This window comes from Aethina tumida, chromosome 6, assembly GCF_024364675.1.
Source record: "Aethina tumida isolate Nest 87 chromosome 6, icAetTumi1.1, whole genome shotgun sequence".
Taxonomy (NCBI): domain Eukaryota; kingdom Metazoa; phylum Arthropoda; class Insecta; order Coleoptera; family Nitidulidae; genus Aethina; species Aethina tumida.
This window is the reverse complement of record NC_065440.1, coordinates 19,170,538-19,186,894: the sequence shown is the minus strand read 5'-3', so window position 1 is coordinate 19,186,894 and position 16,357 is coordinate 19,170,538. Positions and strand designations below refer to the sequence as shown.

Below are 16,357 nucleotides of genomic sequence, written 5' to 3'. Positions count from 1 at the left end.
ACACGGTATTTATAGGTTTGTTTTAGAATGAGTCACGTATTCGATACACGGCCACCGATTTTCAAGTGCACATCCGAAAATTCAATTGTTTCCAGCCGAAAAAAAAATTCTTTACTACGCTTGAACTTTGTTTTTCCTGTGACTAAAACTAGGTGAGCAAAGATTCAGGTGTATTCAAGGATTTGCAACCACCGACCGACAGACCGACCGACCGACCGACCGATCGCTGAAAAAAAATTAATAAAACCAACAACCTCTAAATATTTACATATATTATTATATCACAGTTAAAATACATAATTTACATAAATAAATTGATATGATAAAACACATTCATCGTTAGGCGTGTCTACGAGACACCGTTTTGTTTAAACACTATTATTATTATACAAAGCTATATCAAAAACCAAAAGTTTAACGTAACGACAAATAAGTGGTCCCCACCTCAGATCTACCAAACCTCACACTTCTTCTTGGGATTCATCCTCGCCCCAACTTTGCAGCCGAACTCCTCGCTGAACTCCTTCAGGTTGCTCAACGCCCCAATCACCCTGTATTTGGCGGGTGAGTGCGAGTCCTTCTCGATCTGGAAGTTGGTCGCCTCCTTCGTCACCGTGCTGCACCAAACCTGCGCAAACGCCAGGAAGAACAGCTGCCTATGGTTCAAGCTCAAGCCAGGTAAACGTTTTGGCTCAGGTTTGCCCTTCATGAGGGCCAAGTAGGCGTGATACGAAGCTTTGAGACCACCGTTGTCGGCGATGTTTTCACCTAGCGTTTTGTTGCCGTTTATGTTGGTACCGCTCACGTTGTAGTCGTCTGGAATTCATAATTTTAATGGCAAACTAGCTGGAGGGGTTTAAACTTACGGTATTGGTCGATGACGCATTTGGTTCTCTGTTTGAACTTGTCGATGGTGCGATTGTTCCACCAGTGGTTCAGGTTGCCGTCCTTGTCGAACTGACGTCCTTGGTCGTCAAAGCCGTGGGTCAGCTCATGCCCCATAACCACCCCCATGCCTCCGTAGTTCAAGTAGGGTGGATAGGTTGGGTCGTAGAAAGGATTTTGTAGGATACCAGCGGGGAAGACCATTTGATTCTTGGTGGGTGTGTAATATGCATTGACGGTTGAAGGAGCCATACTCCAAGTCGCCTTGTTCACCTTCTCATCGATTTTCTCTAGATTTTTCCTTAAGTTGTAAAAGAAGATGTTGAGGTTATTTTTGAAATACGTGTCATTCCTTACTACCAGTTTGTCATATCTTTCGTCTAGTTTTGTCACGTTCTTAATAAATTCCGGATAACCTGCAAAGCAAAACAAGTTAAAACGATAAGAGTGGATCATGGAAGCATGTACCAATCATGTCAGAGATGGCGTCAGCTTTTTCTATGGCTTTTTTCCTGGTTTCTTCGTCCATCCACTTTAAGTTCTTGATGTTGCTCTTAAAGGCGTTTCTAACATTGTTTATCATCTCTTCAGCTCGCACCTTCGACTCCTGATGGAAGACCTCTCTTACAAATATGGCTCCGATTGCAAATCCTGCAAAAAGTACAGATGTTAAGATAAATGTTTCATTTATGTGCACCCCTCTCTCCAGAAGAAATACACCAAATTACAAAAAACATTTATTACAATTAATGACACGAATAATATATCCTCAATTTACTGTTGACAGGCACAAACTCGATGTACTCCTTCTCGCCATCCAATCGAGGATCAAGATTCATTTTATTACTAAAGTGTCGGTCAACATAAATCATTTGTTTAAACAACGTCTTGGATAAGACGTGCTTGTCTAAAATGTGGTTGCAAAAAGCTTCATCGTAAACTGTTTTGAGGTCCTCAATTTTCAGATGTTGAATGGCTTCTTTGTTCGTCAACAGGATGCAATTCCATGGTGACCACTCCTGCCTTTTATCCCATCTGGGCAGCCTCAACTCGTAGATGTCCTTACTCTCAGATAAGGCGGAGTGGTTGTGCCAAATGTCCGAGATGATTTTGTATACGTCGCTGTCTTGGAGTATGAAACACATGGAGGAGGTACCGTTGTGTAAACGCTCATACTTCCTGATTTGCTTCAGTATAAACTTGTAGGGTGGCATGTCTACTTCTGCTCCGTACTTCCAGTTGCACATCTTGCAAATCCTCAATTTCTTCACGTTGCCGTTGAAGAACATCACCTCCCGATTGCACAACTTGTTGCACTTGAGGCACATCTCCAGATTTTTCTCCATGCTCTTCTCCTTGAGTCGCCTCATCCTGTCCGTCATTCCGTTGTTGCAGCTGTCCTGGAACAGGTGCTGATAGAAGAGGAACTGTATCATCCTCACGGAGACCTCCCAGCTTGCTTTCGGGAGCTTCCTGTCCATCATCGTCGACACTCGGTCGATGAGCTTCAAGATTTGCATTCCTTCCGCACACTTGTGGCCAGACAACTCGTTCCTTAAAACATCGAACACCGCGTGGTATTGCTCGAACGTTTTGCAGTCGTACAACTGTTTGTACATGTAAAAGTACTGCCTCGCCTTTTGCGTCTCCAACGTGTCCATGGAGACCTTCGTCAACTTCTCCGTGGTCCAGGTGATGGGCAAGCCCACCTCCCTGAACACCTTAACAATGGTAGCGACTTCTATGTCACCCTTCAGTCTGGCCCTAGCGTTCCTCAGCCCCTTCAACACCTCCAGCTCCTTCTCCAGCATCACTTTCTCGTGCACAATCTTGGCGGGGCCCGAATACGTCATCCGTATCCTCTCCAGTTCCTTCTTCTTCCACTTCTGCAACATGGAGTACAAAACGGCCACGTCGTGCTCACTCAAGGGCAGAACCTTCCCGATCAACCCTATGGTCTTCCTGTGCTGGTCCTCGAGACGTTCCTCCACCCTGTGCTCGTGCGCCAGGCGCATCCTCTTGTGGTACTCATCGCTTTGTTCGTGTAGCTTTTTTCTGATCATTGCAGCACGACAACACTTTTGTAAGAACTCGATTTTCTCCAACAGCTTGATGCGTGCCTCCCACTCGTCGGCGGTTTCGTATTGGCCAGATCGAACGATGCGATTGGCCACGTTGTTGATCCAAAAGTTATGGTGATAGCTTTGCGTCTGTTGGGCCCTAGCGTAAGGTTGTTTGATGCGTCTGTTCCTGACGTAGATCGTCTGGGTGTCTCTATGGGCTTTGTTCCATGGTGGTACTTCATCGGGACTTGGTCCCGTTTGCGTCCATGTGTGGTGGTAGATCTTGTTGTTGCAGACATGCTGATATCCCCCAAGCACGGACCTGCATATTCTATCGTTGAAGATTGCGACTGTGACCGTCTTATCATCGTCTAATTTTACTTTAATGACAGCGTTCTCGTCTCCTGTTATAAAACACAAATCCGTGTGTATTGTCAGTTCGTTGTGTGGCAGGTTTAACTCTTCTAGAGTCTGCTCCTCAGCCAGGTAAGGAGGTTGGAGGAAGTCAACGTGCCAAGAATGGTACAACGTGTAATTTCTTAAGATGTCGTCCATTAAACTCTCGATGGTTGCGTTCTTGTTGTAGAAGTTGGAGTAGATCATGTAGGTGTAGGACACGTCCATGAATTTCACAAGAATTTGGTCAGTTGATGGCGACCCTTTGTCGTCTGGCATGGAAGTTCCTTGCTCCATCATCAAAAAAATGGGAAAAAACTCAAAAAGAAATGTGCATCAATAAAACGTAACAAACTGTCACAAAACACATACTGTTGTCAAAATTTCTTCTTCTTCCCATCACAGTTACAACAAGGAACTTACCTAAAACATTGGTGGTGTCTTCAACACAGTACCTCCATTGAGGTTCTTCCCCACCTGCAGGTCCCATTAAGGCTGTTCTAAAATCTTTGTAAGCATCTCTAAAAGCCTTCGACAGATACAGTGCGAAAACTCTTACAGTTTGCCACACCATGTAGTTGTTCAAAACGCTACAACATTAATTGTTAATACTTTAGATGGTATATATGTGTCATTATTACATTTTTCCTTGAGTTGTACTGTTGTACTCGTTCACAAGTTGTGTCAGGTTGCGTAGATAATCAACTGCATAAACAACAATCGGCTCTTTAGGACTGACTTTTCTGGATACTATCCTCATGGCGTCTTCAAAAAAGTCTCTCCACTTAGTCTGAAGTAAAAATAAGTTAAATCAAACCTAACTATGGGTGATTTACTTACAAAATTTGCAATAACTTGTAATTCCTCAACGGTCATAAGATGATACAAAGAGGATTCATCTCGTCTAACGTCACTTGGTGTTGTAATATTGGCCAACCTAGTCTCGAACTCTATGACAGCCTTCATTTGCATCCTGGTGGACTTCTCTTCGCCTCCAAGCAAAACCCCTGTCTAAAACCAACAACTGACATTGAATATTTAAAAGAAATCCTTAAAAATCACCTTTGTCATGTAATCCAAGTAAGCGTCCAAAATTTTAACATGTTCTTTGGTTTTGTTCAAGTAGTTATCTCTGGTTGGAAGAGTGAGACCACTTTGGTCAACCTGGAGGATGTACCTAGAGGAATTTTTGTCATCTTCACCTACAGCATAGGAGAACAGTGCCCCAATATTATATTTGTTTTGGACCATTTGCAAAACTTTCTGGAACGACCAGTTGCTGACGCTAAAGTTACCGGTCACGTTCCATCCGCCCATGTTGGCCAGAACATCCAACAAAGGCTGCGCCCCGAGCTTCTCCATCGTGTCGTTGGCGTCCAGACACGACTCGTAGTACAGCTTCGCCTTCTTCTCAGCCTTCGACTTGAGTTCCTCGTACGGTTTCTCCAGCACGTGCTTGATGACGTTCTGGTTCTGCTGTCCCAGCTTCATGAACGTTTCCCAGGACGATTTGCCGTCGGGTATCGGATTGGACTTGATCCAGCCGTTGCAGGCGTACGCGTAGAAGTCGTCGCACGGATCCACCTTGCTGTCCATGGATTTGAGCAGGTTGCTGGCGATGTGGATGCAGCTCTCGTTCATGCACGGACCGTCCTCCAGGAGTTTGTCGTTGTTGACCATTATTTCCATGTTTTTGTGCTCGGCCACGTGCAAGATGATAGCCAGGATGAAGACGACGAACAACAGCACGCCGGTCAGGAGAAGCAAGACTTTTTCTAAGGGAGATCGCAGTTTCCAGATGCTGTTGCCGGCATGGTACCTGATATGAGTTGCACTTGTACTGATCCCTGGAAAAAATGGGTTTTCACAATCGTTTGGGTGAGTTTGGAGGTGTTACCTTCGGTCAGTTGGACGCTGTTGACGCTGTCGTCATCTGCGAAGTCAGCGTTTGTATATCGTGTCATCTGCAATTATATTAACAGCTAATTAAAGCACTTGCTGCCCAAATTTTGTTTGTAAATTCGTTTTATTTCAATAAAGGTTTACTTTCAGTCAAGGTTTTGTCTTTTTTCTTAATATCACGTTCAGGAAAATACAATTTTTGAAAGAACAGAACCTTAAGTTGGAAATAATGAGACAAATCAACAAGTCAAAAAGTTAGATGGACAAATTAGAAGTGAACCTTTAATAAAACTAGAAGAGGTTTAGTGTCTTTAAAACATCAGCACAACAAATAAACTAAGTTACTCATACATAAACACATATAAATATTTAATTTTATGGGCTAAATGTTACAAAAAAAAAAATGGTATTTATGAACAGAACAAAGTTGAGAAAACTAATTAGAAATGAACTTTTGTTAAAATTGAATTGGTTTATGTTAAATATGTATAGTAACACCAAAAGGTTTAATGTTTCTAAAACAAATAAACAAAGTTACTCGTATATAAACACATTTAAATACCTAATTTTAGAACGTACACGTTAATTAGAAAAATATCAATGGAACCTTGAGGAATTATATTCTTCAATCGTCCGAAGGAAAAATTAGTGACGAAAAAACCGAATGAAACGAAGACAAATAAACAAGGGAAAATGTGAGAAAACCTAATCAGAAGTGAACACCAAAAGCGTTAATGAAGCTAAAGCTTCTGCACCAGATGAAGGAAAAAATGATAAGTAGACAATTGAGTGAATTGAAGACAAATCAACAAGTGAAAGCCATAAAACAATAAATGGAAATATAACTAAGACAGTTTTGCAATAAAAAAGTCAATACCAAAAAGCTTAATGTTTAAAAACACCTGTTAAATAAACAAATAAACGTCACTTGTACCTGAACACACAGAGATAACTAATTTAAGCACGTAAACGTTGTTTGGAAAACACTTTAATCAACCACCAATCGATCTGTTGTGTTCATCTAATCAACTTAATTGAATAATTTAATTAAGGACCCGTTTTAATTTATCGTCATGTGTGTTTGAACTTACTTCTGGCTTCATGCAACTGTGGAACAAAGACATGGTTTTCGTGGTCTGGTGTGGTTCAAACGATAAACAGATAAGGACAGATAAAACGATGAACGTAGAAAAAAAGGAAAAGTGTTACCTTATCAAAGCAAACCGTTCACATTTTCAATACGCGCGCGACCGAGTACTAAAACAATTTGGGGTGATTTAAAAATAGACGTGGCGCATTTCGCACACGCTCCAAACGTACTAGATATAAACACACATGTTCACCGAACATCCGAGCGATAATTTTAAATTGTTTAATCGCTTCTTGTCTCAGGGACGCCCAAACAAGCCTCCCGAAAAACGGTCGACGTTTGCTTATCGTGTTCGCACCTCCCGACGCAGCCTCCGACCTCCGCGCCGGCCTGATCCGCGTCCAATCGATCCGCCAACAATTTCGGCACACGTACGGGACGGCGTGCGAAGAGGTGTGGCGGCGGTGCGTTTCGAGTTTTGGAACCTCTGGAGGAGCCGCAAGAGCCGTACAAGTGACGCAAATCAACCGGTTGATGAAAACAAACACATCGCTATACGGGGCCGGACGAAAATGCGTTTAATCAAAGCGTTTTTACCTTGACACTCATCGTGACGGTCGTTGGAGTCGTTCTAGTTCATGGAATCGGTTGTTTTTCAGTGGAACGTCGAGGAACCGGCGAACGCGGCACGAACGACGCCCTGTTAAGGTGTCGCGACGTCGCGACGTGCGCTCATATTGATTTTCCGGCGAACGTGTGCGTTTTGCGTAAACTCCGCGGACTCGAGTTGCTGTACCCGAACCAACGGATTCGATAAGAACGTAAACAAATTGGCAAAAACACGCTCATTTATTATTATTATCAGTAATATTATCGTCAATGTGTAAAGCTTCGTCGTAACTGGGCACTAAAATTTCCTCCCTCTTTCGATTGTCCGCATTTCGATGCACCTCCACAGTGACATAGTCCCGCTTCTTCGACGGTCTGGGCATACCCAGAGCTTCGTTGTACGAAGGAGGCTCAGCAGGTCGTTCCAGTCTTGTTTGAACTGGTGTTGCTGCAATTTAGCCAGATCACTTTTGGTTATCGACACGAAATGACTTACGGTTCGAATAGGATTGAATGAGCCGGTCCAAAAAATTGTCGACGTTCAACTGTGGCGTCCTGAGCTGTCTCACCAATCTCCTGTTCGGTGCCAGTCTGTGGGTCAGCCTCCTCAGTCTGGTTTTCTCCATGCGTTTGCAGTATTCGGCCAAGGCGTAGAAAAAGAAGATTATCAACGTTACCCCGACCCTAAATTAATTCAATCAATCATTTACTCGGGTACCCCCTAGATAATTAGGTTTTTTACCAGAAGTACCAGGTGTTGATGTAATTGTGAGTTATATTGGGACAACATCCAGTTTTGCAACATATCTGATCGAGCTCGCAAATGTAGACGCCTCTCGATCTCGGTTCGAAAGCGCAAAACCGTCTGCCAGGCTGAAAGATTAAAATCATCTATTAATTGTTTAGTTTTAAACCGAACTTACTGCTAAAGTACTCATTGTTGAATCAATTTTGATACGATCAGTTGAACATTTTTGTGTTTGTAATTGACAACTTTATGACTGATTGATGTTTAATAAATATTTAATTAGTTTTTTTAATTATTTTTTTAAATTATTAATTGGGCAATATTTATTAATACATTTCAAGCTAATTAAATATGTTTTTAGTAAGTAAATAAGTGAGTAAGTAAACCTTTTGTGGTAACCAATATTCCATTCTGTTAGATTCGCAGTATTACATCATGATTTGAGCGTGACACAAGGTATTCATGTCACGCACACAATGAATTACCATAGGCAACTACGTCCCTGATGTGTAAATATAGGCAATCAACGTTACACATAAAACCCACAAACTATAGCTTTGTTTTTGGTGTTTTGTGGGAATCACTAAATTGAAATGTATAGTATAGTCGTTTTATGAACGTGAAGGTGATATCTGCAACCTAGTCTACATTAACTTAATAATGCATTGTTTCGAATAATAGATTTTTTATACTACACAACAAAAACTTAATTTATGTTTATTACAATGGACCTCCATTAAAACTACATTAAATACACCTATAAAACATCCATCAAATAGCTTGTAACTTGTTTGTTAACTACAAATGTAACAAAAATGTTTTGTGGGAATCACTGAATAGAAATGTATAGTGCAGTCGTTTTAGGAACATGAGGGCACTATATGCAACCAGTCTACATTAATTTAATAAATTACAATATACAATTTTTTCATTGTTCAATCTATTATACTAAGATTTTTTATATTACACAACAAAAACTTATTTTCTGCTTATTACAATGGACCTCCATTAAAACTACATCAAATACATCTATAAAATACCCATCAAATAGCTGGTAACTCGTTTGTTAACTAAAAATGCAACAAAAATACATTATTTTCCTCGCTGCCGCTCTTTTACTAAAGGTACGTGACAAATTAGTTGTGCACTCTATTCGAACTTACGTGTCCAGACGGTCTCCACTCAAATTTACATCTCGGAAGCCGATTACAACCAGTGCATGGACCAGACAGACAAACAGTTCCGCGCTGATCGCAACATGAAGGTGAAAGACGCCGAAAAATGCCTGGACCGCTGCCTGATGATCAAATCGAAGCTGATAGGCGAAAATGGAAAAGTTCTGGCCGGAAAATGGCAAACTCAATTGACCGCAATGTACGGCGAAAGTTTCGGCAAACAAATGGCGAGCTGCCTGTCCAAAATTCCGGTCACGAAAGCCTGCACCGTTGTTGATAGCATCGACAGATGTGGCCAGGCGATTTTAAAGAACTAACTCGATTAAATTTTGTGTCAATTTTATTTTATTATTTAAATTAAACGACAAGTTGATGCCTTACTACATTTATTAACTCTTAAATTATGTCTAATTAACTACAGTTATATGTTACAATTGTATAATTGGTTCATGTCGTTGCATTCGTTGATGGCGTTCAAATTTTGTAAACAATCAAAATCAATGTTGTCCATGAAGGGGTTGCTCCTAATGTTCTCCACTTGAATTATCCCGTTCTCATCAAACAGGCCACTCCTCATAAAAATACATTTGAAGTAACAGTTGATGTCTTCAGTAACTTCTCCATCGTGTTCTAGGGCAGTTATTTGTTCTTGAGTCACTCCAGTATCTGATTGGCAACCATTCTGATACTCCAAATTTGCTCTGGGATCATTAGTTTGGAAGACTGTTGTGATACACTAAATAAATTGCTCATTAACAAAGAATTTGATGACTCACTTGGTACTTACTTGTGACTGGGTTGCTAGAAGCAAAACCCCAACGACAACAATAGGTTGAAACATGATGATGATGATAATACTGATGTTTTTCGTAGTTTTCTTGAGATTATATACGATTTTTTATATAATTTAATGATATAATTGTTGAAATGTATCACATCCGGATTAGAGTGTTTTTTCCACTAATCTATCGAGTTAAACATAGCATATTTATGTTTTATTATTATTATTATTGTTTATATACGGTTATTATAGTTAGTAGCCAAGAACTTTTGTTGTTTATTTCAGATATTATAACTACATTGTTATATTTTTAATTATGATTATGATTAAGTCGTTGGATTCGAGAAAAACAAGAAAATTATCCGTTTTCTACCAAAAACCAACAACAACACATCAATGAACGAGAAACTAATAAATAGTAATTATTTTTCAATCTATATTAATTTCAAAACTAGTATAAAAAGGCACAAAAATCGTGAAATTTTCAAAAAAACACCAACAGAAGTCTGATCAAATGACAAAATTTTTGAGTCGTCAAATAATTGATAACGATTTTAAATATATTTCGGATCAAACTTTATATGTGGCCATAAATTAGCAATAAATAATGAACCAAAACCAGGCAAATAATAAAATAGCAAAGAAATTGACTAATTAAATAAAATTGCTGTGTCGTCAAAAGGCTGATGACGATCACGAATTTATTTCTGAGCCATTTTTCATTGAATTTAATTAAAACGACTCCTCGTTGCTTTACTACGTTTATTAACTGACACTAAACATCACCCGATTAGATGTTACAACCGTACAATTGGTTCATGTCGTTGCATTCGTTGATGGTGTTCAAATTTTGCAGACAATTGTAGTCTATGTTGCTCATGAAGGGGTTGAGTTTGAAGTTTTCGACCACAACCGAACCGCTTTCGTCCAAGAAACCGGACTGCGTGAAGATGCAGCGGAAATAACAATTGATTTCTTCGCTAACCTCACCGTCCGGTTCAATGGTTATTATTTGTTGCTGAGTTACTCCGGCGTTGGTCTGGCAGTAATTCTGGTACTGGAGGTTGGCTCGCGGGTCGTTCGGTTGGAAAACCGTTGTGATGCACTAAAGAAACATTTTAGTACCACCAGTACTGAAGTCTAACGTGTTACTTACCCGTGATTTTGTTGCCAGAAGCAAAACACCAACGATAACGACTAATTTAAACATGTTTGATGATAATACTGATGTTTTATTCGCAGTTTTTTACGTGCTTATATAGAATTTTTTATAAATTATAATTGTTAATTCATTGTCGTTATGAAAATGTATCACATCCTGATTGATGTGTTTTTCCCGACGTATCCATTGTGTTAAATGTGGCTTATTTATATTTTTATATTCAAATAAAACGACCTCATTTTCGGTTTATTATTGTTAACGTTGCCATAATTATGTTTTAAATTTTTAGGAATTGCATCCAATTGAAACGGCGTAATTACCAACGGTTACGGTACCGTCTGATGAATCGATTGACGGAAGGTTAGAAGGAATTGTGAAAACATTAACCATTGTATTCGAAACCTATGATATGTACATAGAAATGCTTTTATTCCTAATAGTATTTGCTTGTGCGTAATTAGTATCTTCTATGCACATACATCGTGTTTAAAAAGTGAAATTATGATAATTAGAATTAATTTGTTGACACATTTTGTATCATTACAGAACATAAATTTATAGTTGTTTAACTATTAACATTGATGAATTGTATAATTTTATTAAAAACTCCAAAATTGGTCATAGAAATTCCAGAAAAATACAGAATATATGCAGAATATTAAACGTAAATATCACCCTGTATAAATATTTATGAGTACCAATAAGGACTTCTTATACTAGGTCTTCCTTAAAACTCTTGGGTTTAGGTAAGAGACATGTTTTAGCATGACATGTTTTCTTTGCAATTATAAATAGAATTTAAACATTTAAAAAAATACATAGGTTTCACTGAAAATCTCAACGTTATTGATGTTTTAAGATGTACAAAGTGAAACGTAAATAACGAACACCCTGTATGAAATTTGGGAGTATTGATATTGGCTCCTTATAGATTTGTCTTCGGTTAATGTGTATGCCAATAATTAAGCTTCCATCATCAAAATAGGTGACTTTACAGATATTTTAGTTCGACCGTTAATATGTCAAAATTTTTGGAAAAAAATTAATAACTCAAAAACTATTTAGTTTAGGTATATGACATGGTATATCTATTTTATTTGTAATTACATGTAGAATTTAAAAATCCAAAAATATACAGGGTGTTTCATTGAAAATAACAAAGTTGATGTCACTTCCAGCAAAACCGGAAGTAAGATTATATTCGAAATAAATTAGAAAAGAAGTGCTATAAAAATTTCAAATCAATATCTTTCCGTTCTCCATAAACTTCTAATGAACTAGGTGAATCACCCTTTATATTATTACAATAAACCAGTTTTTTTTTAAGAAAACAATTGGCCTGGAGTTTTAAATATAAATTGTTTATTAATAATTAAATAATAATAGTTTTAATAATGCAACCAATTAATATATTAAAATTCAAAAAAAAAGTTAATTTACCTACAATTATCGTATTAACAACCAACCAAGAGAAGTATTAAAAAATGAAATGTTACAGTACAAACGAGAGGAAAACAAATTAAATAGTATATTTTTTTATCATTGTGCGTATCAACAAATACAAGATAATAAAAAAACGGATACAAATTTGTACAAATTTGTTTTCATAACATTGTCCATTGTACAACCTACATATAAAATCCAAAAAAGTTAATAAACCCAGGAAAAATGTTGCACAAATTCAACCTGTTGTGTCTCGCGTTACTCTCAGTCGGAACAACCCAGGTACTACCCAATTCCAACCCCAACAAACAATACATCAATTAAATTTTAGGGAGAGATCAGCTATCGAATCCTGGAGGAGTGCAGAAGAGAGAACAGCAGCCCCCTGACGTCCCTGGTACACACGATGTGCCTGTACAAGTGCTTCTACGAGAAATCTGGTCTGGTGGACCAAAAGGGTACGTTCCTCCTCAACCAGCTGAAAACGGATCCGGAACTGGCCCGACTCCCGGAATACGACAAAGAACGGTTGTTCGATTGTCTCGAAACGGTGGACAAGATCCAGAGCTGTCACGACATCGTCAACGTAACGCGTTGCTTCCATTCGAAGAACTGACTTTCAATAAATGAATAATTTAGATTGATGCTCGTTTTTCAATTACCTATGCCAATTATATATTTTTTCCGTTTGACGGTTGAGAAATAATTTAGAAATGTTCTCCGCCTTCCTCGTACGTTCGAACAATTAATTTCGTAATTACAATCCAACAGTTTTGTCCTTTAAGGTGCATTGTTTATGATTGTTGTTCGTGCGACACGATCACGATGATTTTACGATGCACTGTTGGTTTATTGGTGTTATTAGTTTCCGTAAACTGTTTCAACCCTGATCAACTTTACAATGGTATGTTTTATTTTGTTTTATTAGCAAATTTTTTAATTTTACGAACAAATTTTTAAGAGTCTGGATACGAATTTGTGCCAGAAGTGTACCGAATGGAAGACGTTGATGAGTGTTCTTCCTTGGGTTATCTATATTGCGAAACTGGCGTCGAAATATCCCCCATAGACAGCAACAATAGCGTATGGAAAATTATAGAGGTAAAAATGGTGTAAACTAGGTTGCATACTGTAAATCTCCTCAGTGTCGCAAACTTAATTTGGTGTACCCTGTGTTGCATACTCTAATACAGATTTTTTATTGTAGAAAACTATAGAATCAGACGATTATTTGCCGAGGAACATGCTGAGGCGAGGCTTGTGCCTTCCTAAAGAGATTATTGCAAACGAACAAGCGGCAAATAAACTTATACTTCAAAAAGTGGAGGATGAATACAAGAACATTAACATGAGTGCCAAGGTGCACCACATGGATTGCAACCAAGAGTTTTCATTTACCTATTTCGACTTGAATTTGGTGTAAATTATTCAAAATAATTTCTGAGGGAAATATTAATGATTAATTTTAGTCTCGTCTCCACCGTTTATTTAAGTTTTTTAATTCTGGCAACTTACACAGATTACAAAACGAAAGACAAATCCAAAAATCATGTTTTAATTACATCCTTTTCACTGCTGAGCAACTGGGAGAAGTTTAAGCGTTTACCAACGAGCCCAGATTATCAACGATTGAAGTCGATGCAAGGTTTAAGGTGCATGATAATGCTTTCGATTATTGTAGGCCATAGCCTGTACAGCCTTATGTACAGCTACATCGAAAACTTCAAAGAAATTGAAAGGGTAACTTTCGTTTTGACCACTAAAATATTTAACTAAAATCACATTTTAGAACATCGGGTCGTATCCGTTTCAAATATTTGCCAACATGGGGATGTACCAGGTGCAAATATTCCTCCTGATGTCCGGCTGGTTGTTGGCGCTGCAGGTGCTGACGATCCAAGACATGTTCAAGAAGTACACATTGACTCACGCCTTTTTGATGTACCTCAATAGATTTTTGAGGTTGTTTCCAGTCGTGGGATTGATGATAGCCTTCCACACATCTAATATACCGATGTTTGTCATGCAGGGCTCCGCGTTCGCGTCTAAACTGGTGCAACGCACCAAGAACTGCAGGACCAATTGGTGGAAGACCATCCTGTTCGTGCATAACAACGAATACGCCAGCAAAATGGTGAATTACCTTTGTTTCTCGTCTTTTAGGTTCTAATTTAGTTGTTTGCAGTGTGAATCCGGTACTTGGTATTTGGGAGTCGACAGCCAAATGTACTTTATTTGCTTGTTCATCATGTACTACATTTTAAAGCACAAAAAGAGCATAATTTCCCTGATAAAACTGACTGTTGTTTTGTGCGTAATTTATGGTTGTATAATATGGTCGCAAAACATGGCGTTCTTCCTCAGGATTACTCCACGGTAACTCCTCCTCCAAATACACCTAAAATACTCATTAATTTCCAGTCAGTTACAGTTTGGACAAGCGGAGCAGCTTTGGGATTTCACGGTGCTGTACATCAGCACCCCATCCTCAGCTTCCACCTTCGTGATTGGTATTATATTCGGTTGGGTTTACTACAAAACCAGAAACGTGGATTACAAATTGTCTCCGCTTTGGTTTCCCGTTTGGTTGTTGGTTTTTGTAGGTGTGCCTTGGAGTGTTCTGCATTTTTCCATGTACAAAGTGTACGGGGTCAAAGCTGCTCTAATTGGGGCTGTTATCAAGCCCATATTTGCCATAGGGGTTGGGCTGGGGGTCCTTGGAATGGCCCACAACCTCGGAGGACCGGTGAAGAGGTTTTTTGAGTGGAAAGGCTTCGAGTATCTTGCCAACATCACCTTCAGTTTGTACATCTTCCATTTCGACGTTGTCTTTCCTCGATCTTTGAAGATAAATAAGCCAGTTTATCTTTCATACCAGCTTTTGGTAAGATTCTTTTTATTTTTTCAATACTTGTTGATGTTTATTTTGTTTTTAGTTCATTAATTGGGCTTTAGATATATGCACTTCTGTGTTAATTGGATTTTCCATATACATGATTTTGGAGTTGCCTTGTGGTAATGTTATAAAGCTCTTCATGAAGAAGTTAATGGACAAAGAAAAGAGTAAAGTGAAGAAAGAAGAATAATTGTTAATAAAAAATGTATTAAAGCTTATTAATATTAAGACATTAAATAAAATACATAAAAAATTAATTGTAATAATTAATTTTATTATCATTAAATCTTTCAGTGTTTGGGAAAAGTAATCTAAATTTTTTTTGAACCGAAAAATCATTCACATCAAAAGTGGGACAAGAAAATTATTGTTGATATTATCTGTCATCTTCTTATAGAGATCATCCCTTCAAGAGGAAATTACGAACTATGAACTGTACAGGGGATTCCCTAAATTTATTCATTAAGAATTTATGGAGAACGGAAAAAGGTATTGCCTTGAAATTTTTATATCAATTATAACTTGACATTAGCTACTTTTCTAAGTTATTTTGAACAAAATATCATTTCCGGAAGTGACATTAACTTTTTTATTTTTAATAGAACACCCTGTGTATTTTGGGGTTTTTAAATTCTAAATGTAATTGCAAATAAAATGGGTATATCATGCCCTATACCAAAACTCAATAGTTTTTGATTTATTATTATTTTTTTTTTTTTTCAAAAATTTTCACTGGTGGTCTAACTAAAATGTCTGTAAAGCCATCAATTTTTGATGATGGAAAGTTCATTTTGGGCACACACGTTAACCAAGGACCATCCTGTAAGGAACCATTATCAATACTGTCAAATTATATACAGGGTGTTCCTTATTTACGTTTAATTTGTTATGTTTAATGAAACACCATGTATGTTTTAGGATAATTAAATTGTATATTAAAAATCTTAGAAATCCCTACACATAAAATGAATATTAACAGAGATTACTAGTTAAGTATTAATTTTAAATATTTCTTTGAGAATTTCCAAAAACTAAAATATCTAAAACTAATTTAAATAAAAATTAAATAATCTAAACGTTTACTTCAAGAAACAAATAACACAGCACTAAAAATAGTTTTACTTTGGGTCTTGACAAGAGTTAAGAGACATAAAAAACAAGTAAATCACAAATTGCAAAGAGATTCAACACCACAAACCTTGACCAT

At 37.9% G+C, this 16,357-nt stretch overlaps 7 protein-coding genes across 12 annotated transcripts; 3 read left to right on the top strand and 4 right to left on the bottom strand.

Moving 5' to 3' along the window:
• Nucleotides 1–254: 254 nt before the first annotated feature.
• On the bottom strand, nt 255–8,225 carry LOC109603263 (endothelin-converting enzyme homolog). Of its 6 annotated transcripts, none has more exons than XM_049968627.1 (12): nt 8,080–8,225; nt 7,688–7,818; nt 7,442–7,629; nt 6,934–7,393; nt 5,242–5,308; nt 4,407–5,191; nt 4,185–4,355; nt 3,986–4,134; nt 3,768–3,934; nt 1,354–1,536; nt 867–1,301; nt 255–816 (listed from the first exon to the last, which is right to left on the bottom strand). In XM_049968627.1, the coding sequence occupies exons 4-12, from the start codon at nt 6,943–6,945 to the stop codon at nt 452–454; spliced, it is 2,334 nt and encodes a 777-aa protein (XP_049824584.1). In that variant the 5' UTR covers nt 6,946–7,393; nt 7,442–7,629; nt 7,688–7,818; nt 8,080–8,225; the 3' UTR covers nt 255–451. The 6 variants fall into 6 exon arrangements, with proteins under 6 accessions (XP_049824584.1, XP_049824585.1, XP_049824586.1 ...); XM_049968628.1 differs by having other exon boundaries at nt 6,934–7,384; XM_049968629.1 differs by lacking the exon at nt 8,080–8,225 and adding an exon at nt 7,869–7,936.
• LOC126265813 (IQ and ubiquitin-like domain-containing protein) lies at nt 1,610–3,747 on the bottom strand. The gene has a single exon (XM_049968632.1). It carries the CDS (start codon nt 3,642–3,644, stop codon nt 1,632–1,634), a length of 2,013 nt encoding a protein of 670 aa, XP_049824589.1. The 5' UTR covers nt 3,645–3,747; the 3' UTR covers nt 1,610–1,631.
• A 168-nt stretch (nt 8,226–8,393) lies between the features above and the next one.
• LOC126265815 (uncharacterized) lies at nt 8,394–9,248 on the top strand. The gene is made up of 2 exons (XM_049968636.1): nt 8,394–8,817; nt 8,865–9,248. Exons 1-2 carry the CDS (start codon nt 8,770–8,772, stop codon nt 9,183–9,185), a joined length of 369 nt encoding a protein of 122 aa, XP_049824593.1. The 5' UTR covers nt 8,394–8,769; the 3' UTR covers nt 9,186–9,248.
• LOC126265814 (uncharacterized) lies at nt 9,238–9,786 on the bottom strand. Its single transcript, XM_049968635.1, has 2 exons — nt 9,656–9,786; nt 9,238–9,604 (listed from the first exon to the last, which is right to left on the bottom strand). Exons 1-2 carry the CDS (start codon nt 9,707–9,709, stop codon nt 9,290–9,292), a joined length of 369 nt encoding a protein of 122 aa, XP_049824592.1. The 5' UTR covers nt 9,710–9,786; the 3' UTR covers nt 9,238–9,289.
• Nucleotides 9,787–10,396: 610 nt separating this feature from the next.
• On the bottom strand, nt 10,397–10,966 carry LOC109603265 (uncharacterized). The gene is made up of 2 exons (XM_020019745.2): nt 10,806–10,966; nt 10,397–10,754 (listed from the first exon to the last, which is right to left on the bottom strand). Exons 1-2 carry the CDS (start codon nt 10,857–10,859, stop codon nt 10,440–10,442), a joined length of 369 nt encoding a protein of 122 aa, XP_019875304.1. The 5' UTR covers nt 10,860–10,966; the 3' UTR covers nt 10,397–10,439.
• Nucleotides 10,967–12,247: 1,281 nt separating this feature from the next.
• LOC126265816 (uncharacterized) lies at nt 12,248–12,870 on the top strand. Its single transcript, XM_049968637.1, has 2 exons — nt 12,248–12,536; nt 12,586–12,870. Exons 1-2 carry the CDS (start codon nt 12,480–12,482, stop codon nt 12,868–12,870), a joined length of 342 nt encoding a protein of 113 aa, XP_049824594.1. The 5' UTR covers nt 12,248–12,479.
• Nucleotides 12,871–13,001: 131 nt separating this feature from the next.
• On the top strand, nt 13,002–15,407 carry LOC109603231 (O-acyltransferase like protein). The gene is made up of 8 exons (XM_020019709.2): nt 13,002–13,158; nt 13,216–13,355; nt 13,462–13,673; nt 13,724–13,994; nt 14,044–14,388; nt 14,440–14,630; nt 14,676–15,138; nt 15,191–15,407. Exons 1-8 carry the CDS (start codon nt 13,080–13,082, stop codon nt 15,338–15,340), a joined length of 1,851 nt encoding a protein of 616 aa, XP_019875268.1. The 5' UTR covers nt 13,002–13,079; the 3' UTR covers nt 15,341–15,407.
• The last annotated feature ends 950 nt before the right edge of the window (nt 15,408–16,357 follow it).